Below are 20296 nucleotides of genomic sequence, written 5' to 3'. Positions count from 1 at the left end.
ACCGGAAACATTCCTGAGGCATTCCTGAAACTTGGAGGCCCGCCTCCCTACACCCCAGCTCCCACCCCGCCTCCAGCCGGGCGCACGCTGGGCCCCGGTTCCCGTCCCACCGCCCGCGCGCCCCCCGAGGAGAGGGCTGACCGCGGAGGAAGGGGAGCGGAGTTATGAGTCACAGTCGTGTGTCACTGGGCCCGCATTGCAATTCCCTGCATCACGAGAGGTGTGGAAAGGCCGACTCGGGGAAGCGAGGTGGGGAGGTGCGTCCGAGGGCCCGCGCCCGGCCTGCAGGGCGCGCCTCGCCTCCTGCTTCCCCGCGCGCCATCTTCCCACTTTGGCTTCCTCCCGCCCAGCAACAAGTCTTTTGTTGAGCCAGGCGCCCGGAGGCGGGAAACTCGAACCCTGCCCTCAAGGGGATTCCAGGCGCCCGTGGTCGAGCTCCTAAGTCACAGGGGCGGGGAATCACTGCGGCGGGACCTCTCGCTTCCTCTACACCACGCAGCAGGTCACCTCGTGGCTCCTCCCTGCCGGGTCCCGGGCGAGCCAGCCAATCGCTCGGCTCCTTTGAAGCCAGCACCTGGGTGGCGGCCGTTACTAGATGTAAACCGTTGGCGTCCGCCAACTTTCCCGTTTGGGTTTCACAAGACTTGTGTGTTTTCACGCGCTCTGAGGCCACCGGAGACGCACATGCCGTCACCTGCTCGGCGGCAGAGGGGAAGTAAGGACAGGCTCTCGACGTGGGGTCGTGGGGCGGCGTGCAGGCGGCGGGAGGCTGCCTAGGGTACCCGTGGACGTCCGAGGGCACGGGCGTCAGCGCGCCCCGAGAGATCGGAGCCCGCCGAGACCTCTTATAGGTGTGTCGCGGGGTCCCCACAGCCACAGCAGGGCCGCGGCCGCCGGCATCGGCTCCTCCTCCGCCAGGCTGCACGGGAACTGTGAGAAACGAGGGCCGTCGGCGCGCGTGCCTGCGTAGGCCGCGCGCGCACCCTCCGCGGCAGTGGCGAGCTACCCGCGCGCGGCGGCGGTGGCGGCTGGCGGGCGGCCGCCCTTTTAAATCCTCGGGCTCATTTGCATGGCCCCGCCCCCCGGTGACACGGCTGGCGCGGGCGGGCCCGTCCCCCCTGCCCCTGGGTCGCTCTTTTTAAGCTCCCCTGAGCCGGGGCTGCGCTCTTCTAATTGGGACTCGGAGTCGGGGCTATTTCTGGTGTTGGCGCGGCTCCAAGAAGGCGTGAGTTTGCCGCCGCTCGGGTGGCTTCTTTTTTTCCTGTAGGTCTAGAATCTAATCACATTATTATTTATTGAGGCCGCGCACGGGCCGTGCCCAGCTTCCTGCCCCTCGCCATCCTCCGGGGGAGCGGGATCCGTCCGTGTTCCCTCGCCCCAGCTCGGATGTGACACACATCCCCGGCGGGGGCCCGGGCGGCGCGCACGCAGCGGTCTCAGCGCCTCTGCCCTCTCTCCCGGTTTCAGATCCGCATTTGCGACCGGCGGCGGCAGAGGCAGAGCCCAGGCCGGTGCCCTGCGCCCAGCCCCGCCGTACCCGGCAGCCCCAAGCGCGCCCCGCCGGCGGCCTGCAGAGCTCGCGGTGAGTGTCCGCGGCGCGCCCGGGGGCCCTGCGGCGCGCGCTGCCCGCTTTATTCCCAGGCCCCGGGCTTGCGCGGGCCGCGGGAAAGGGGAGGCCGCACTGTGCGCGCAGGCGGCGTGGCTCGGGTGGGCGTCCGTCCGCGGGGCGACGCGTCCTTCGGTTCCCCAGGCCGAGGGTGCCCGGCTCGCGACCGTGGGGTGCGGAGACCCCGGGGAGCGGCGCGCGGAGGGGGAGGGGGCGCGCGGCTGCGACGAGCGCCGCTTGTGCACCCGGCGGCGCCCGTGCACCTCGCGCTCGGCGAGCCCGGCCTCGGGGAGGGGCGCGCGCTGCGCGCAGCGGCGGGAGGTGGGCGCGCGTCCCCCTCAGCCAGGGAAGTTCTAGAAGTGCGGGGGAGGGGCCCGGCGCCCCGAGATTCCTCCCTGGCCTCTCCTCGGCCTTTCCCAGGGTCGTGCTGTGCGTGGACGAGGCCGGATCGCGAGGGCCTGGGTTTCGGGGCTTCACCCACACACACGCACCTTTGGCCCTGCCCCGCGCCTCTTCAGCCCCCGGGGCCGGGCCTGCCCTCCGCCCCCACAAACTGGTTCCTCTGCTTTGCTGGGTGCTGTTAGAACTAGTCCCTTGGACTCCCCGTTCCCGCCCCCTCCCCCCCGTTTGGCTTTCGAGGAGGGGGTGTTTTTTCTCTCCGCGACTGGCACCAGGTTTCCTGCCCCCAAGGCGGGCTTGGGTGCCCCCTCTGGCGGGAAGTGGGACCGGGCGCACCCGCGTGGCGGTGCATGTGGTCGGGGTGCGCCGTTTCCCGCGCCCGCAGGGCCTTCGCCCCTCCCCCTCGTCCTACCTCCTAGAAGCGCCGGCCTACAACCGCCAGGCCGGGACGCTGGCAGAAGCACCCCTTGCTCTGGAGTAGAGGGCGCCAGGGTCTTAACCTGCTTCTCAGTAAACAAAGTGGCGGTCTGTAAGCATTCCGCAAGGACCTCCATTTCACCAAGCTGCTGTGTGACCTTGGGCCACTCAGGGGGCTTCTCTGGGCTATTTAAAGGGGGGGGGGGAACAAGCCTAACAATGGGTCTGCCGGGATGTTGTTCCTCCGGTCGTTCCCGCTTAGTTACTTAAACGTTGAGGAGCCACAGCGTGGGCACCCGTGTGAGGAGACAGGCTGGAGGCCCAAGAGAGGCACATGGGACTTGGACCCCTAAATGTGCCATCGGCATGCCGGGCCTCCCTGATGTTCAGAAACAGGTGGAGGAGATGAGGGGTTCCTTGGCCTGGCTGGACAGGCACTCTAAGCTTAATTCAGTTGGGGGCATTGGGGAGAGCAGGTGGTTTAGAGTCCCTAACGGCAAGAATTGGGGAGGCACCAGGTGGCAAAGCAGTGTCCGGGAGACTGGCCAGGATCTCCAGGCAAGCTGGATGCGTGCACGGTCTCTGGGACTGGGGCTGGCCTTCCCCCATGAGCCCCCTCTGAAGGGCCTCCAGCAGACCTCGGTGTGAGGTCAGCGCTCATTAGCTGATTAATTTTGATGTTTGGTTTGAAGGAGACCTGTGGTGTAATGTAAGGTTCTAATCACGGCCTGTAATTAGAGAACAGACCAAGCCGCTAATGATGGAGCTGGCCCAGCCACCCTGTTTAAAGGGGTCTCGAGTTGGAAATATCGTAGTAGAATAATTAGCAGAGTCCGCACCATCTGGAGAGTCTCTTCTTGATGCTTGAGAATTAGGAAACCGTTAAGTGTTTTAGAAATCACAAGTTTTCAAAATGTTTTCCTGTCGTTGGGTCAAAATTACCCAGTTGTCTCAAAATCTGGAAAGAGGGTTTGGGAGGGGCAGCTTGGTTAAGAGCACTCACTGCCTGGCGTACATGAGAAGGGACAAGCCTGGTCCTCAGTGGCAATGAGGTGGCTCTGCAGGTGCCATGGAGACTATTGCCTGATCCTGTCCCTTCACTGATGTGCCGCCAGCTTCCGCCCTCCTTAAGGACAGGCCATGTTGGTGCCTGAAGCAGTCTCCTGGGCCTGCGGCTGGCGGTACACTTGCTGGCTCTTGGTTGACCTCTCCAGAGGAGATCTCTTCAGTACAGGGCACAGGCTCTCCTTGAGGCCGTCTATCTCCCGACACACACACATTGTGGTCCTGGACCTCCCGTAAAGGACTACTTGCTAGCCAGAGGCTCTTACCTGGAAGGGTCTATTGAGAAGCTGCCCTTGCCCTAACTTGCTGTCAGACTACGGTTGGTTACTCACAAACACCTCAGCCCCTCCCCTGCGCACATGGCCACCCTCTGTAGATCTTGACGATGTGGTGCACTCTGGTCTTTGCTCTGGGTCTCAGGCTTGGAGCTGCTGCGAGTCTGCCCTGGCAGGACTGGGGGCTGGGGCTCCCCCTTCATATTGCAGCCCCTGGCTAAGGGGGATGGCAGTGAAGAACCACCTCAGCTTGCCCTGGGTTTGCCCTCGGGTCGGTCTGAGCGGGCTATACCTCAGTGGGGCCACCCTGGCAGTGGGGCCAGGGTGGTGTGGGCGGGGGCAGAGGCAACACCTGTGTGACTGCTGCTTTGTCTCCCTGCTTCACAGCCAGACTCACTCTGTGCTGCCCGGTACGTAGAGAAAAATGAGCGAGTCCGGCTCAAAGTCCAGCCAGCCTCTGGCCTCCAAGCAGGAAAAGGATGGGACTGAGAAGCGGGGCCGGGGTAGGCCTCGCAAGCAGCCTCCGGTGAGTCCTGGGACGGCGCTGGTAGGGAGTCAGGTGGGTGTCTAAAACTTTCTTGTTTCCTTTCTTGGCCTGGGAATGGGAGGGGGCAGAGCTGAATGGTTTTGCGCCTGTGTCTGCTCATTGCTCAGAGGCGGTCAACTTTGTCTGAGGTCATGGTGAAGCCACCCATGTCTTAACATTCACCCAGAAAAGTGGGAGACAGGTGTGGGTACAGGCAGGGGGAATCAGAAAGGCCACACCCTGTCTTTTTTTATTATTTTATTATTTATTTATTTATTTATTTGTCCTGGTCGGAATTTAGTCTTTTTTTCCCCCAGACCGAACCCAGGGCCTTGTGCTTGCTAGGCAAGCACTCTACCACTGAGCTAAATCCCCAACCCCCTGGTCAGAATTTTGAACAAATTATCAGACTCTTGTTCAGTTGCCCTCGGGATGTCAACGTCCTGTCTTTCCTCCCCCTGTCGGGTGGGAAAGAGCTCTGGGCCGGGCTGTGCAGATGTCTCTTACCCCTTCTTTAGGCCCTGGTTCTGTAGGTAGACATTGAGGCTCTCTGGGGTCCCTGAAAGGTTGGCCAGTGGGGTGTTGGCTGTGCCACCCGCCTGGCTTCACAGTGGAGCTCTCCGCCCTCTCCAGGTGAGGAGAGGCTGCTGGTGGCCCTGTGAAGGTGGCAGATTCTGTCCTCACTAGGTTGTCTTGGCTGCAAAGTCTGATGGGAGGTGGGTGGTGGTCATGGGAGCAAGGCTCCTGCCGGCTGGTGCCCTTGCTGTCCAGCCTCCCTGTTGTGGAGAGGGTTTTGGTTTTGGATGAGAGTTTGTGATCCAGGCTGGCATCAGACACACTGCACTCCTGGCTCAGCTACCTGGGTGCCTGGATTGATAGTGAGTGGAAGACTCCGTGCCTGGGAAGCACCACACACATTTTATTCTGGCCTCGAAAGGTTTCCTGTTTGTAAAGCAGTCATGGCCAGTGCTGGACCACTGCCTTATGGTTGACTTACCTGACACTGCTAGCTAGGTGCTCCCCACCGGGTGAGATCAGCTACAGCATTGGGCATTTTGCAAAAGACCAAAAACATAATAGAGTCGGTCAGGGCACCCAGTGACGTTTTCCCTGCTCGAGAGACAGCTCTCCCAGAGATCTCTGGTTTATCTTTCTTTGGTCTAAAAATCTTAAGAGGCTTGAGGGGCAGGGGCTTGGTTGGGGATGTCAGGTAAGTTTGGAGTCCCCAGGGCATGCCTGCTGCATCTTCTACGGACTCTAGGTTGGGGTGACCTCCTAGGGGCTGGCACAGCTTGGTTGTCACTGTTTCCCTCACTCCCAGACATCTTTGCAGAAGGAGCCCAGTGAAGTGCCAACTCCGAAGAGACCTCGGGGCCGACCAAAGGGAAGCAAGAATAAGGGTGCGGCCAAGACGCGGGTGAGTCTCCTGTGTGGCGTCCAGCGGGTGGGTGGGGGGGTATCTGTGTGTCTTGGCTAATTGTGGAAAGTGGGGTACCCAGGACAGTGGGGACTAGCTTTCCAGGTCTGGAAAAAGGCAAGGCAGAGGGAAAGAGTAAAGGCCTATGCCAACTCTGCTGAGAATGTCACCTTCGTTCCTCCCGAGTACACGAAGCATGTCTGCGGGGATGGCCAGAGTCACGGTGGCATAGGCCTCAAAAATGTTCTTGTTTTTATTTTATTTTTTAACACACGACTCATATCCTCTGAGTCACTTGTGAAGGGGGGTGCATGTATGTTTGGTGGGGGTGTGGGCTAGACAGTCAGCAGCTGGACTTGGGTGGACCCCCTCATGGGGTCCTGGGCTGTTCTGAGCCAGCTCCATCTCTCTCACTGGGCTCTGAGTTCTGCTCAGCACTTTGGACTTCTGTCCTTTACCTTCCCCTTCAGAAAGCCACCACAACTCCGGGGAGGAAATCAAGGGGCAGACCCAAGAAACTGGTAAGTACTCGTTGTGTTTGCTAGGTGAAGGGTGGGTTCACCCTGCAGTGGGCATACTGAATGTCTGAGTATGTGTGAAGTATGTATCAGCCAAGTTCAGGGTTGTCTTCCTCTTCAGAGATCCCTTGTCTCCAGAAGAAAATAATTCCTAATTTCAGGTACCCGCTATGGGACCTCATTGGGCCCTCAGAAAGTTTCCTGTGCCCATACTCCCTTTACTAGGTCCCTCATGGAAGGATCAGGAAGTGAAGGTCTGGAGAAGGAGCCCTGGCCTATATGGGCAACCCCAGGGGCTGCCTCCTCACTCTGTTTCTAAGCTGCCTGAGGCAAGATGACTCCGAGCTGAGCCACCCCTTAGTGGAGGGGCTGGGGGCCCCTGCTGGCTGGACCCCAGGAATGAGTAACAGGAAACTAGTTGTTTTGGAGTTTGCCTGGCACTGGGCTGGGGGGCCCTGTGGCGTCCTGACGATCCGCCCAGTGAGTGAGTCTGTCCCTAGGGCACATACTTCTTCCCACCCTGGGAAGGGTCAGCCGCTGGACACCCCAGGCCTTCTTGGAACTGGCTCCACACCTGCCCTGTGCCATCTCTCCAGTTCTTGTCTCTTGCCCTTCTGCCTCCTCTCTGGAGAGCTCGCTGGCCACTTCCTCGGCATAGGCCCTGGCCAGGCGCTGGGTCTGGCCTGTGTGTGAGAGCATGTGTGTGTGGTTTCTTCCTCCCTTTAAATCCTTCGTTTTTATGAATGAAAGCATCGTGGAGGTTGCTGAGTCACCCACACACTCAGCCCTGACTCATCCCCCTTCTGCAGAGGAGAGCCTGGGAGGGAGGGATGGGGAGAGGGGGTGCTGGCTGAGAACGAAGGCCAGTCCTTGTTGCTCTGCCTCCCACAGAAGGAGGAAGAGGAGGGCATCTCCCAGGAGTCCTCGGAGGAGGAGCAGTGACCAACCGCAGTGCCGCCTGCTCCTTAGCCACCGACAGGAGGAGCAGCTTTCCCCTGGGACAGGAAGCCCTGCTCCCAGGCCCCTCCCCGCCCCCACTGCACACTACCGCGCCAGGCACCAGCTGCAGGCTCTGCTCTGCAGCACCCACGGGAGCAGGATTTGGTTCAGTCCCTGTGCCCTCGTCCCCAACACACCTGCCCCCTCCTGACAAGGCTAACTTCCCATTTAGCTGCGGCCCGGCCTGCTGCCTACCTTCCTTAGAGCCCTGGCTCTCGGGGCGCTTTGTTTTGCGGGTCCGTCCCTTCTGCCCTGCTGTTCCTGGCTTCCCCGTAGAGGGTCCTGGGAGCATTCCCTGGCCTTAAGGGGCCCCAGCCCCATCTCATTTTGACAAGCCCCATTGGCTGACCTGGCAGCAGTGTGGTCAGTACAGGGGATGCTTAGATCCCAGCATGTCCCCCACTGAAGTGTCACCGGGTGGGTTTCTCAAGCCCCCTCCTGCCCCACCCTACGGAGATCCTGCACTGGGTTGGCTGAGCCCCTTGGTTGGACAACAGGAAGTAGGATGGTGTTGGCTCCACCCACGGAGGTCCTAATCTTCCACCTAAGGCAGACGGGCACCAACATGCCTCCCACTACACTCTAGGCAGTTCCTTCCTCCAGCAGGGCACTAAGGAGCTAGCCTTGCCGCCCCCTCCTTTCGCTCCTCCCTGCCCCCCAAGGTTCTGGTTCCATCTTTCCTCTGTTCACAAACTACCTCTGGACGGTTGTGTTGTTTTTTTTTGTTCAATGTTCATTCTTAGACACCTACCATTGCTGCTGCTACCAGCGTCAGATGTTCATCCTCCCAATTTTGCCTGTATTCTCTCCCCACCCCCCACAGTACACTCTAGGGGAAGGGGGGCTGGGGCGCAGCAGGCTGGTTACCAACAACCCCGCACTAGGGAAAATGGGGCCCGCCCCATTGATGCTGCAGCAGAGTGAAGAGGGGGGCCCACTTTGATGGGAAAAGGATGTAGGACCACCTCCCCTTGTTCTGTGGGGGGAGGGGTGGCCAGTATTTGTCCCAGCCCGGGGCTTCCCCTCTGGTTTCCTATTTGCAGTTACTTGAATAAAAAAAAAAATAGTCTTTTCTGGGCAGTTTCTGGTGTGAGGCATGGTAAGTGCGGCGTGCTGCCCCACCTGCAATGGAGTCCACCCCGAGGAGGATAACTTGAAGCCACAAAAGTTTATTATTTACAAAATATATACAACTATACATCTGGGCCCATCGCCATGGGAATAGGCCGGAGGAAGCAAAGCCACCCATTGGCGCCTAGCAGGCTTGGCTCCGGGCCAGCTCTAGGTGCTCAGAATAGACACGCCCTACCTATCTGGGTGGGTGGCAGGGCGTGGATGGTTATGTCTTGATGTCCAGCAGGGGCATCCGCTTGTGCTGGTAGCTGCTCTGCCAGCCATGTACCACCTGTCAGGAAGAGCAAGGCAGTGCAGCCGAGCATTTGTTAAGGGTTGCCTGGTGGCTCTGAAGTGAGGGAGGAACGGCCTCCTGTTGCAACATGGTCCTTACCCAGGAATGTACTCACTTTGGGGTCTCCCACATCCGACAGCAGCTCCTGCTCAGCTTCGTGGAGTTCTTCTGCAGGGTCATAGCTATACATGGGAAGCAGGTGATGACGAAGCCGGTCCACCCTGGGGAACAGGAGGGCAGGGCTGAGCCCACATCCCAGCCCTGCACTTTCTGGCCCTCAAACTCGGTGTCTACTCCCCTTACTCCCCTCAAAGCAAAGATACCTTGGGCCTGAAAGGGAAGGGAACCATTTCTGCTAGGGTAGAGGGTAGCACCAGGGAGGACACTCACCGTTTTTTCTTCTGCACATACATTACCTGTAACAGAGACACAGGACTGTGGAGGCTGGGGAGGTGAGCATGGCCCAGTGTGAGGACCCATTTTCACACCCCCAATAACAGCTGAGATGCCGTGGCCACCAAACCAGGCCCACCCAGCAGGCGCCCCAGGCAAGTCTGATGTGAGGGCTCTTACCACGGCCGCCACCACCCCGACCAGGGTGATGAGGAAAAAGGGTCCTAACACATAGCCCACCATGGAGTCGCTGTTGGCCTGGGGGGCATTGGGCACTGTCGTGTTACTCATGACATCAGTAGCCAGATGGCTGAGTGGGCTGCATGGGCGGTGGAGGGCGCCTCCCCTGGGCTCCCTGGGGAGGAGGAAGGAAGGTTATTAGTTGTACCTATGGTGACAAGCAGGTCTGTATTCCTCCCCAAGACCTGGAATGGAAATCCAGGGAGACTTAAAAGCCGAACACTGGGATGACAAACTACACCCCCACCCCAGGTAACCGTTGGCTCTGAGCACCAAGGACAAGTCCAGATCCCAGCCAGGCCTGCTAGTTTCCTGCCCAGCGCCTACAAACAAGAGGGTGTGGCCTAACTCAGATGCCTGGTAGACATTTGCAGGGTGTCAACTGCTTGGGGAAGGTTAGGTGCAGGTGCACGGCTAAATGGAGGGAAAGAAAGAGCAGGGCCTGCACTGCGGTGGAGGGGTAAGTTAGGATCATGTCCTGGTTCCGTTCCCAAGCTAGGAACCGTAAGCCCGCGTTCCTGGTGTAACCCTATACACGGTCCTCAGCATCGCATCGGCCTCAGGTACGAGTGTGGACACTATGTAGAGACGGACGGTATCTAATCTAGATGAGGTCACCTGCCTGTAGCACACCCGGGACTCCGCCTCTGTCCCTCCCCTCCCGGCCAGGGCTGACAGGCAGAGGTGGAGAGGATCTCCCCCATCGACAGAAACGAGATCATCCTTGGGCGGCGGCATTGAGATGGCCCAAGTTCCTGTCCGGGACTCTCAGACAGAGGAAGAGGGACGGACTAACTGCCCCATGTCCGTGGGTCAGTTTTGCCAGTTCCCAGTCGCGAGCTCTCCCCGTCTCAGGCCGAGGGGGGTTCAGGCAAGCTAGAACCGAAAAGGTATGAGGCCGCTCTTAGGATGCTGGCTCGCCTTGGCGGGCAGATGGTTTCCACGCTGCGGGGAGGCTCGGGAGTACTGGGGGGGAGGGTGTCGAGGGGCCGAAGCCTGCCTGGGTACCTTGGAACCCCGGCACCCCAAGCTGCTCCGTGCGGGCGCGCTGCTGCCCATCCAACCCGGCCATGCCTTACCTCCCGCCGTGCAGCCCTGACAGCAACACCGTGGGTTGGCTCCGGCCCCGGAAGAGCCCTCCGGCGCGTGATCAAAGAACCCGGAGAGAAGGCGGGGCCTTAGCGCCCCAGTCTAGCATACTGGCCAATCGGAGGCGGGTGGGCGTGCCAGACGGGGCCCTGCAGCGTCCACGCCACGGCAGCAGGGGGCGACCGAGGGCCGCGCAGCGGGAAGGTTGCGGGGCGGCGAGCTTTCCTGACTGCACACGAGCGGGCGGGGCGAGTGGTCACCGCAGGATCCCGGCGACTGGTTGTCCGCGGGTAGAGGCGGTGGCCGAGGGCCTCGCTCCTTTCTGTCCCCTGCTTCTTCAAAGCAGATTGTCGTGAAACTGAAATGATGGCGTGGGACTAGAGCCCAGCACATCCTGTGGCCCGAATGTTAAGCTCCTCGGAGCTCTTCTCCTGGTGGTGGTGGGGGCACAGATGGTGCAACGGGGTGCTGCTTGCTTGGGTCACGGGCAGCTTGGTAAGCCCGTGTCCTAGCTGTCATGTTCTGACCATTGATGTTACTCAGACTGGAGAAATCTGAGTAAGCTCGCGTTTGGGATGTGGGGGAGATGGCTCAGCGGTTAAGAGGACTTATTGCTCTCACTGAGAACTCAGGTTGGGTTCCCAACACCCATGAGGTGGCTCACAACCAGAGGATGCAACCCCCTATTCTGTGCCCCGCGGACACTAGACAAAGCAGGTGATGCAGGCAAGACACTAAGAATCAACATGGGATGCAGCAATTTTTTTTTTTTTTTTTTTTTTTTTTGTCTGTGACAAAGTCTGTGATTATTCCTGATAGGCTTGGAACTAGCTGTGCTTGTGCTTGTGTTTGTGAGCCTCCTGGATGCTGGGTGGGCATGTATCACCACGCCAGGGGAGAGAGCACTCCCCTCTGTCTCATGTATACAAGAGATCTTGAATTCCTGGTCCTGTCCTGCCTTCAGATCACCTCCTAAATGCTGGGATTCCATTGCTTGGGTCACGGGCAGCTTGGTAAGCCCGTGTCCTAGCTGAAATGCTTCCTGAATGGTAGCCAAGCATTCTACCAAATGAGCTAGCTCTCTTCCTCCCACCATTTCTCCTGCTCGCTCCTCCCTTCCTCCTCCTCACCTCCATCCGCCTCTCCTTTCAACCTGCCAGAGTGCTGGGATTAAAGGCCTATGCCATCACCAGCAGGTCATATATTCTCGGCATGAAACCTACACGTACTCTGAATGGATATTATAGTTTATTTATATAAACCTACAGTCCTGCACCAGGCCTCTTCTCTCCATGCTTGGGTTGAAAGCCATCTAAGACTGGTGGCACTGAAGCAAAGCCTCCCAAGTCAATCAGATGGTAATGAGGACAAGGGATAGCCTAGGTGCCCTATTCTTGCAGAGAAACCCCAAGGGGCAGATGTGAGGTACCCAGAACTAACACACTTGCTAATTTGTCTATCAGGTTGGTGTGAGTGACTTTGTCTGGCTGGGCCTGGATTTCCTCTGACCCTTCTGGAGAAGGATAGTTGACAGCAGGTCAGGTGCAGAGGTAGACCCAACAGGGAAGCATGGGGCAAATGGGGACCCTGACAAGCTATCCTCAGACAGCACCACCTGACTGGGGGTAGGATCAGGGAGAAGGAAAGAATCATCGAAGCCCCTCAGCCTGGAGGTTACAGGGGCATCCGATGTCACCTTCAACAAAGCGACAGGACACCTTAGGCTTTAGATGTTCAAAGATGTCAGAGCAAGGGTGAGATTTTAGAAGCTGGGCTCCTTCCTTGGCTGTCCACACCCCCGGCTTGTGTTTACTCTCTGGACTTCGGCTGCTTAACTTTCTTCTCTCCAGACTTCTGCTTCCATCTCCAGAGTTCTATGACAGCTGTTCACTGCCACGCCCAGCCGCGGTAATACATCCAGATGTCTGGAAGGCTAGTTCATATCTTCAAAGGGCCAGGGTCTCAGAGCCTGGCCTCATTCCTAGAGCAGAAACCCCGATAAGCTAGGAAGGGCAGGGGAGCAGTGTGTGATGGCCAGCCTCTTGTGAAGGACGAGGAACATGGTGGGTACCGGGTCTCTTCCTGGATAGCTCTGTGCTGGCAGTTGCTGCAGAGCTGCATGTATAATTTTAAGTCTGCTTTTTTTGGTTTTTGTTAAGGTTTCTATTGCTGTGATGAAACACCACAACCAAGGGGCGAATTTGGAGAGGAAAGGGTCTGTTGTGTTTTTACAGCACTGTCTGTCATCAGAGGAAGTCAGGAGAGGAACCCAAACAGGGCAGGAACCTGGAGGCAGGAGCTGAGGCAGGGGCCATGGAGGGGTAATTTCTTGTAGAATCCAGGATCACTAGCATAGGGATGACCCCACCCACAGTGGGAAGGGCTCTCCCCCATTGATCACTAATTGAGAAAATGCCCTATGGGCTTGCCTACAGCATGATCTTATGGAGCCGGTTTCTTGACTGAGGCTCTCTCCTCTCAAATGACTTTAGCTTGTGTCAAGTTGACACAAAACTAACCAGCGCAGTGTGGGTGTGTTGTGAAGAATCAAACCCAGAGCCTTAGGCTTCTGTAGGTACCTCCTGTGAGTGGCCTCCTACTGAGGGGCACCTCAGGCCTGCTCCTGTTGCCTGCGTCCTTCCCAAGCTGCCATCTGAGGTCATTGTTGGGATTGGAGTGGCCACCCTGAAGGTCCTCTTCGCTCTGTGCCCTTTCGCACAGTACTTGCTGAATAAACCAGAAATCAAGAGGCTGAGCTGTTTCCAGGTGACATAACTTCATAACATGCTCACTAAGGGGCAGGCCCAGGAAGCCAAAGGCAGCCAGGCCTGGGTGTCCTTCATGCAGGCCTTAGGGGCCAGTGCTGAAGCTCTGTGCTCGGTACTTGCTTGGGGTGTGGGAGGGCCTATGTTCCATCCTCAGCAGCCCCCCCCCAAAAAAAAACCACTTAAAAATACCCAGAGGAGGCAGGTATGGTGGCACACATATTTAGTCCACAGCTTCCAAGAGGCAGAGGCAGAGGCAGGCAGAGCTCTGAGTTTGAGGCTAGCCTGGTGAGTTCCAGGGCAGCCAGGAGTACAGAGAAAGACCCTGTATCAAATAAATAAACAGAATAAAAAGAACTGGAGGTATTGTTTAAAAAAAAAAAAAAAAAAAAAAGCAGGAAAAGAAACCAGCTCATAATTATCTTTAGGGCTGGAGAAATGGCTCAGCAGTTTAGAGCACTGACTGCTCTTCCAGAAGTCCTGAGTTCAATTCCCAGCAACCACATGGTGGCTCATAACCATCTGTAATGAAATTTGATGCCCTCTTCTGGCATATCTGAAGAAAGCAACAGTGTACCCACATACATTAAAAACAAATTATCTTTAACTGAAAACTGCCCAGAGCTGACACAGACAGTATCACAAATTAGAACCATTTCATGTTTAAAAGGCCAAGGAGGAGCTGGTGTGTCTGACAGCCACAGTGTATTTACATACAATAAATAAAATAAATAAATCTTAAAAAAAAAAAGAAAGAAAGAAAGGCCAAGGAATACAGGCTTCTTGAGACAGGTTCTAGTCTATAGTGCAGGCTGCGTGGGTGGGTGCCCAGAGAGGCATTGCACCATCTCCTCCTGCACAATTTATTCTTGCTGTTGGTTGAAGGCAGGGTTTCTCTGTGTAACCCTCCTTCTGGAGACCAGGGTGGCCTTGAACTCAGAGATCTGCCTGCCTACAGGCATGAGCCACCACTGCCCAGTGCAAAAATGTTTTAATAATAATTAAAGGACAGGCAGGCCTGGTAGCCCATACTTTTAAGCCCAGCTCTCAGAAAGCAGAGGAAGAAGAATCTCTGTTGGGTTTGAGACCAGCTTGGTCTACGTAGTGCGCTCCAGGACAGCCAGGGCCACACAGAAAGATCCTAGTTTAAAAAGAAAGAGAGAAAAAAAGAAATCCGGCGACGGTGGCACGCACCCTTAATCCCAGCACTTGGGAGTGGAGGCAGGTGGGTTTCTGAGTTCAAGGCCAGGTTTGGTCTACAGAGAGAGTTCTAGGACAGCCAGGGCTACACAGAGAAACCCTGTCTCAAAGAAAAAAGAAAGCAAGGAAGGAAAAACTGAGATAGAGAGATGGCTCAATTCCTAGTACTGCAACGGCTCACAAGCACCCGTTACTCAGGCAGGCAGGCTGACACGTGTACATACATGTATTTGTGCATACGTGTGGAGGCCAGGAGACAACCACAACCGCCGGTGAAGGCCCTTATGTTTTAATACAACCGCTCACTGGCCTGATGCCCACCAAGTACTCTACGCTGGCTTGACAGCACCAGGTATCCGTGCTCCTGTGCTCAGATTACAGGGACGGATCACGGGTGTGTGTTTTACATAGAGGCTAGAAATGGATCTCAGATCCCCACGCTTGTGTAGACAGCACGTGAGTGGCTGAAACCATCTCTCCAAACCCTCTTTCTTCCTTCCTTTCTTTCTTTCTTTCTTTCTTTCTTTCTTTCTTTCTTTCTTTCTTTCTTTTGGAGTTTTTTTTGAGACAGGGTTTCTCTGTGTAGCCCTGGCTGTCCTGAAACTCACTCTGTAGAGCAGGCTGGCCTCAAACTCAGAAATCTGCCTGCCTCTGCCTCCTGAGTGCTGGGATTAGAGGCGTGCGCCACCACCGCCCGGCTTCAATCCCCCTTTTATAGTGTTTATTATTATAATTGGTGATAGATTTGTACCAGGGTCTTTCAGGTAGTTCAGGCTACCTTTGCATTGATACTCTCCTGTCTCAGCTTCCCAAGTACTGGAACTACATGCTTGCTACACCATGCCTGGCTAGCTTTCTTTGTTGTTTCTGTAATTTATTTTTTGTTTTTGTTTGTTTGTTTGTTTGTTTAAGATTAGGAGTGCATGTAGCCCAGGCTAGCCTCAAATTCATTCTGTAGCTAAAGGTGGGCCTTCTGGCTCCCTCCAGTAAATTCGCAGCGTGTGCATCCGTGGCTGGCTGGCTGCCCCTCCCTCCATCCTATCATTGGTTGTTTTAGAGTTGGGGGTTCTAATCTCCAATATTACAAAACCCCGAGTATATTGTGGCCCCGTGGGAAACGGGAGGGTCTAGGCAAAGTATTGGCTTCAGGTCCTCAACCCCACTCTGGAGTCAAAGGTCAGGGGGGCTACTGCACATGCGCCACAACAGTCACTGGCTCTGGAGCTTGGGGGGGCGTGGCCTTTGTTCCCGATCTGTTTCTTCTCATCAGCTCATCGGTGTGGTCCGGAGTCCTACCGGTGCCCCTGGGCATGTGGCCATGTTACCCCAGTTCCTCCAGCTAAGGAGGCTGCGAGTCTGTCTTGTGTCCCTGTGTTCAACCCTGCTCTGCCCTGCCAACCTCTTACTCCATGAGTTTCCTCTCTTCCTCCAGGGCAGCTTGTTTTGTACCAAGGTGCTATGAAAGCGTGTGCACTGCCTCTGTCTGCCCGGCTGTCTCTGTGTTAGGATGCACCGAGTGGATAGATTTGACTTTTGCTGGGCACAAATTCCATTTACTGTATCTTCAAGATACCACGTGGCTCTCTTTTCTCCGGCCCGAATTTCCCAGGAACCTGCTTTGCAACACTGGGCTATGGGGAGAGACTCTTCTCTCTGAAAGCACCTTCGGAATGGGGGCATGTCCGAGGGGACACAGTCCAGTTTAGAGGCAAAGATTCGAGAGCTTTCCCAAAGTGGGGCATTGAGCATGTGAACAGGAGCACAGTGGTGGCGTCTAATGTACTTGGGGAAATTGCAAGCAAGTTCCAGGACCCAGGAATGGTAAGGCATCAGTTGGTCACTAAAGGCCCTGCAGCGGGGACAGCGCTGCAGCACCCGCTGTGGTCACTTCTAGGTAAGGTCCCTGCTGGCCTCCCTGCCAGGCCACCTGACCTCAGTTTACCATTCCCACAGCACTATGGTCACAAAACCATGTGGTTTGTGTCAAAACCAACAAAGCCACCGTCGCTAAGCACAGCCGAGGACAAGGGCTTTCCTCAGCCAGGGTTACCTCATCCTCAGAGATCCTCAGATGCTTCCTCCTTTGGGAAGGACCCACTTCACCCCTGAGCCTGTTCTGCTATCTCTGAAGAGTAAGCCTAGGTCCTTGCTCACCCTAGGTAAGTTTTCTGCCAGCCTATCTGGACTGAAACTACCCAGAGGAGCCTGACTTGATTGAACTCAGAGAAGCACCTGCTCTTGCCTCCTGGGTGCTGGGGGTAAAGGCACGTGTGTCACTGTACCTGGCATAAATTTTGTATTCTCTCTCTCTCTCTCTCTCTCTCTCTCTCTCTCTCTCTGTGTGTGTGTGTGTGTGTGTGTGTGTGTGTGTGTGTGTAGGTCAGAGGACAACTCATAGTAACTGGCTTTCCCCTTCCTTTATGTGGGCCTTAGGGACCAAGCTCAGGTCATCAGGTTTGGTGGCGTTTGCTGGCATCTCACTGACCATTTGCTGCTTGTTTATTTGTGTATTTACTTACCTACCAACCTACTAAGTTTCTATCATCTATCTATCTATCAAGTGTCTTAAGACAGTCTATGTATTCCTGGCTACATTCCTGGAACTCATATGTAGACCAGGCTGGCCTCAAAGTCACAGCTGTCCCTACCTCCTGGGTGCCAGGACTAAAGGCACATGCCACCGACACCCAGATGCTTTTTATTTTTGAGACAAGGTTTCATTGACTAAGTTGCCCGGGCAGTTCTTGAAGTCACTCTGTGGTCTGGGCCTTTACGCCTTTAATTACTGTGCCTTGGCTTCCCAGGTCTTGTTTGGCTACATTTGATGGCTGGCTTGTCGGCTTGTCGTGTTACTGCTTCTCTCTGCTGTTTTCAGTGAGCTGAGCACAGTCCTGCCTAGGTCTGACAAAACAGCCAACAGGAACAAGTGTGTGCACGTGCGCGTGCGCACACATACACATCCGAGTGCTTAGCTGTTTAAGCCATGGGGGACAAAAACAGAGAGCAAGTCAGCAAGGTGCCGGGGACAAGTGAGCCCCATTCCCCCCTTTGGCTAAGTCTCCAGGTTTCTAGACCCTCCCAGAATACTGTCACTAACCTGGGACCTGAGCTTTTATCATGAGTCTGTGGGGGACACTTCATAACTGCACCATCATACCGCACCCTAGCACTGGTGCCATACACATCACTTAATTAACACAGTAACCGAGGCTGGCAAACCACAGAGACCATCAATGGTAGAGCTGCACCAGGTCCGACTCCTGAGCTCACACCTCCAGGGCTCCAGCAAGCTTCCTTTCCTTCTGTGGCCCTGACACAGCCCCTCCTACCCTGACTCTCCAGACTGTTACCTCTCCCAATTCATGCCATCTGTCACCCAAACAGGTGCCTGCATGGGGGTTGTGTGTCCTGTTGGGGATTGGTTCTAATGCTTTGATTTAACTGGGAATCTTTGTGTTCAAACGATGAAAGGACTTTGTCCCCAACTGGTTTTTGATCGATCAGTAAAGAGGCCAGCAGCCAGTGGCTGGGCAAAGGGCGATGGGACGGGGCTCTTAGATTTTCCAGGGCGAGGATGCAGGGAAGGATAGAAGAATTGCCTGGGGAAAGAGAAGGGTCAGATTTAGAGCTGCAGAGGGAAGATCGTCTGACATGTAGGTGAAAAGGAAAGCCGGTCCCTGAAGTGCTGCCCAGAAGCCTCTTGGGCAGCACAGACCAATGGGCCTCACAGAAGGTAACAGAGTAGCAAAGTTTAAGAGTAGAGTAAGATGGAGCTGAGCCAGGAGTACCGAGGGGAAAGTATGCTAGCTGCGGGAGGATTAGAACTGCCTGGCCTTTGTTGTTGTTTGTTTGTTTGTTTTGGTTTTTCGAGACAGGGTTTCTCTGTACAGTCCTGGCTGTCCTGGAACTCACTTTGTAGACCAGGCTGGCCTCGAACTCAGAAATCCACCTGCCTCTGCTTCCCAAGTGCTGGGATTAAAGCCATGAGCCACCACTTCGTGGCTATTTATTTATTTATTTTCTGCCTGGCCTTTAAGTAGCCAAGGCATTTAAAAAATAAGCTAGTGTGTGTGTGTGTGTGTGTGTGTGTGTGTGTGTGTCTGTCTGTCTGTCTGTCTGTCTGTCTTTTAGATGAAGAGCTCCGGGCCAGGTGGCTGGAGCGCCACCCGCAGGAAGCATAAGGCAGAGTAGCCAAACTCCATGCTACAGTGTCCCACGTTTAGCGCACTGCTAGTATTCAGGACACAGGCTACATCCTCAGATATTCTGGTATTGACTGGGTGTCATAAGACGGAGATGAGAAAACTGTAACCCTTCAGACCCCAAGTCAGCCTGCACCAGAAAGGCCAAGGCATGTGACAGGGCTTTTTTCAGCACTTTGATCAGATCTCCAGGGATGGCAGCCAAACCTGGACAGGGATGAGCGGAGCTACCATGCTGACCGTCCACAGGGGCCCGCAGGAATGTGGAACCTGTCCACACAGTGTCAGGAACCATCCTGCTTTCTTTTTTTCCTTCCCTTCTCCCTCTCCTTTTGGCCCAGACCATCCTGCTTTCTTCGGGGTCATAACTTATACGGGAAGAAGTCCCTGTAACTCAGGTCATAACTTCTGGGGACCTTTTTTTTTTTTTTTCTAGATACAAATCCCAGTCAGTCTGCAGAAAGACCACCTTTGTTTGTTTGTTTTTGTTTTTCGAGACAGGGTTTCTCTGTGTAGCCCTGACTGTCCTGGAACTCACTCTGTAGACCAGGCTGGCCTCGAACTCAGAAATCTGCCTGCCTCTGCCTCCCAAGTGCTGGGATTAAAGGCGTGCGCCACCACCGCCCGGCCTTTTTTTTTTTTTTTTTAAATGTTTACTTTATGTATGTGAGTATGCTGTCTTTTAACACTCCAGTTACAACTGCAGGACAGTTGGCTCATCCCTCTGATAGGGATTTGTACCTGTAATCCCAGCTAAGGAAGCTGAGGCAAGAGGGTCCTGAGTTCAAGGCCAGCCTGTGTTACATAAGATCCTGTCACAAAACCAAAGAAGAGCAGGCACTAGGAGATGGCTCTGTCAGGAAAGAACCCTGCAGCACAACTCTGTGAAGCTGAGTTGGATCCCTGGTACTCACATAAAAGCTGGACAGTGTCACTTTCGAAAACCTCAGCACCGGGGAGGCGGAGATTAAGGGTCCCCAGGGCCAGGTCATCTAGCTCAGACAGTGCACTCTGGGCTTAGAGAGAAACTCTCTCACCAAAAAAAAAAAAGGGGGGGGGCATGCATTTGAAAGAACGAGGAAGAGCACATGGGAGAGAGAAAGAGAAGGGAGAACGATGTAATTATAATCTCAAAAATAAAATGAAAAACAAGGTGGGCTATGAGAGGAGACAGCATGAGACAACAGAAGCACACAGGATCTGAACTCAGGAGCAGGGCGTCTGACATGGCAGGCAGCCATCCCATGGTCGAGTCGGTCAGTACCATTCAGGGACTACCCTTCTGTCATGACGCAGTGGTGGCTACGCCAGCGAGGTGACCTGGACTGACCTTTATCATCACCCAGATGGCGTCAGCACCCGTTGGGCACACACACTCGCCTCTGTGCAAGGTCCTCCAGACTTCTGTCCTGGAAGCCTCTCTTCCACTCACCAGGTCAGGAAACCAGACCAGTCTGTGCTAAGGGATGGGTGTGTTTATCTGGTCACGGTGTGCTGTCTATTAGTGGTTTTATTCTCATCCATCCATAGGCCCTCTCCCCATCTACAGGACCTCGTGGGTATAGCTTCTTCCGGCTCTCAGGACAATCTTGGGGGCAGCTGCCACACGACTTCCCTGGTTCAGGAATACACCGTGTGCATGAATGCAGTATTCCCCAGCATGGATTTTATTTATTTATCTTTTTGGTGTGTGTGTGTTTATAAACAGACCTCATTATACTGTTTTGTATTAAACTAAAAATGTTCTTCAAGCTCAGTATGGTGGTCTGCCCTATGA

The 20296-nt window shown here is 55.4% G+C and overlaps 2 protein-coding genes and 1 long non-coding RNA gene across 14 annotated transcripts; 2 read left to right on the top strand and 1 right to left on the bottom strand.

Moving 5' to 3' along the window:
• The first annotated feature begins 571 nt into the window (after positions 1–571).
• Hmga1 (high mobility group AT-hook 1) lies at positions 572–8302 on the top strand. Of its 11 annotated transcripts, none has more exons than XM_076916528.1 (6): positions 574–715; positions 1468–1582; positions 4150–4288; positions 5622–5705; positions 6176–6226; positions 7115–8302. In XM_076916528.1, the coding sequence occupies exons 3-6, from the start codon at positions 4187–4189 to the stop codon at positions 7163–7165; spliced, it is 288 nt and encodes a 95-aa protein (XP_076772643.1). In that variant the 5' UTR covers positions 574–715; positions 1468–1582; positions 4150–4186; the 3' UTR covers positions 7166–8302. The 11 variants fall into 11 exon arrangements, with proteins under 11 accessions (XP_034380574.1, XP_034380570.1, XP_076772643.1 ...); XM_076916527.1 differs by having other exon boundaries at positions 581–715; positions 4150–4321; XM_034524685.2 differs by lacking the exon at positions 574–715 and adding an exon at positions 1095–1225.
• Positions 8303–8371: 69 nt separating this feature from the next.
• On the bottom strand, positions 8372–10461 carry Smim29 (small integral membrane protein 29). 2 transcript variants are annotated; one of them, XM_076916526.1, is made up of 6 exons: positions 10343–10391; positions 9882–10139; positions 9204–9374; positions 9021–9046; positions 8746–8851; positions 8372–8627 (listed from the first exon to the last, which is right to left on the bottom strand). In XM_076916526.1, the coding sequence occupies exons 2-6, from the start codon at positions 9999–10001 to the stop codon at positions 8562–8564; spliced, it is 489 nt and encodes a 162-aa protein (XP_076772641.1). In that variant the 5' UTR covers positions 10002–10139; positions 10343–10391; the 3' UTR covers positions 8372–8561. The 2 variants fall into 2 exon arrangements, with proteins under 2 accessions (XP_076772641.1, XP_034379630.1); XM_034523739.2 differs by lacking the exon at positions 9882–10139 and having other exon boundaries at positions 9204–9378; positions 10343–10461.
• Positions 10462–16404: 5943 nt separating this feature from the next.
• On the top strand, positions 16405–20270 carry LOC143435170 (uncharacterized). The gene is made up of 2 exons (XR_013105229.1): positions 16405–18050; positions 19816–20270. It is a non-coding gene; the product is annotated as an uncharacterized LOC143435170 (long non-coding RNA).
• The last annotated feature ends 26 nt before the right edge of the window (positions 20271–20296 follow it).

Source organism: Arvicanthis niloticus, chromosome 20, assembly GCF_011762505.2.
Source record: "Arvicanthis niloticus isolate mArvNil1 chromosome 20, mArvNil1.pat.X, whole genome shotgun sequence".
In the NCBI taxonomy this organism is placed as follows: Eukaryota; Metazoa; Chordata; class Mammalia; order Rodentia; family Muridae; genus Arvicanthis; species Arvicanthis niloticus.
This window is presented reverse-complemented; position numbering and strand designations above follow the sequence as displayed.

Bases quoted from the DNA above. Each gene is read 5' to 3' on its own strand.
- Hmga1 (XM_034524679.2), top strand. From the start codon at position 4,187: ATGAGCGAGTCCGGCTCAAAGTCCAGCCAGCCTCTGGCCTCCAAGCAG. The intron at 4,322-5,609 runs GTGGGTGTCTAA...CCTCACTCCCAG, and splicing joins CGGCGCTGGTAGGGAGTCAG to ACATCTTTGCAGAAGGAGCC. The intron at 6,227-7,114 runs GTAAGTACTCGT...TGCCTCCCACAG, and splicing joins GGGGCAGACCCAAGAAACTG to AAGGAGGAAGAGGAGGGCAT.
- Smim29 (XM_076916526.1), bottom strand. From the start codon at position 10,001: ATGCCGCCGCCCAAGGATGATCTCGTTTCTGTCGATGGGGGAGATCCT. The intron at 8,852-9,020 runs GTGAGTGTCCTC...CCTGTTCCCCAG, and splicing joins TATGTGCAGAAGAAAAAACG to GGTGGACCGGCTTCGTCATC. The intron at 8,628-8,745 runs GTGAGTACATTC...TCTTCCTGACAG, and splicing joins CGGATGTGGGAGACCCCAAA to GTGGTACATGGCTGGCAGAG.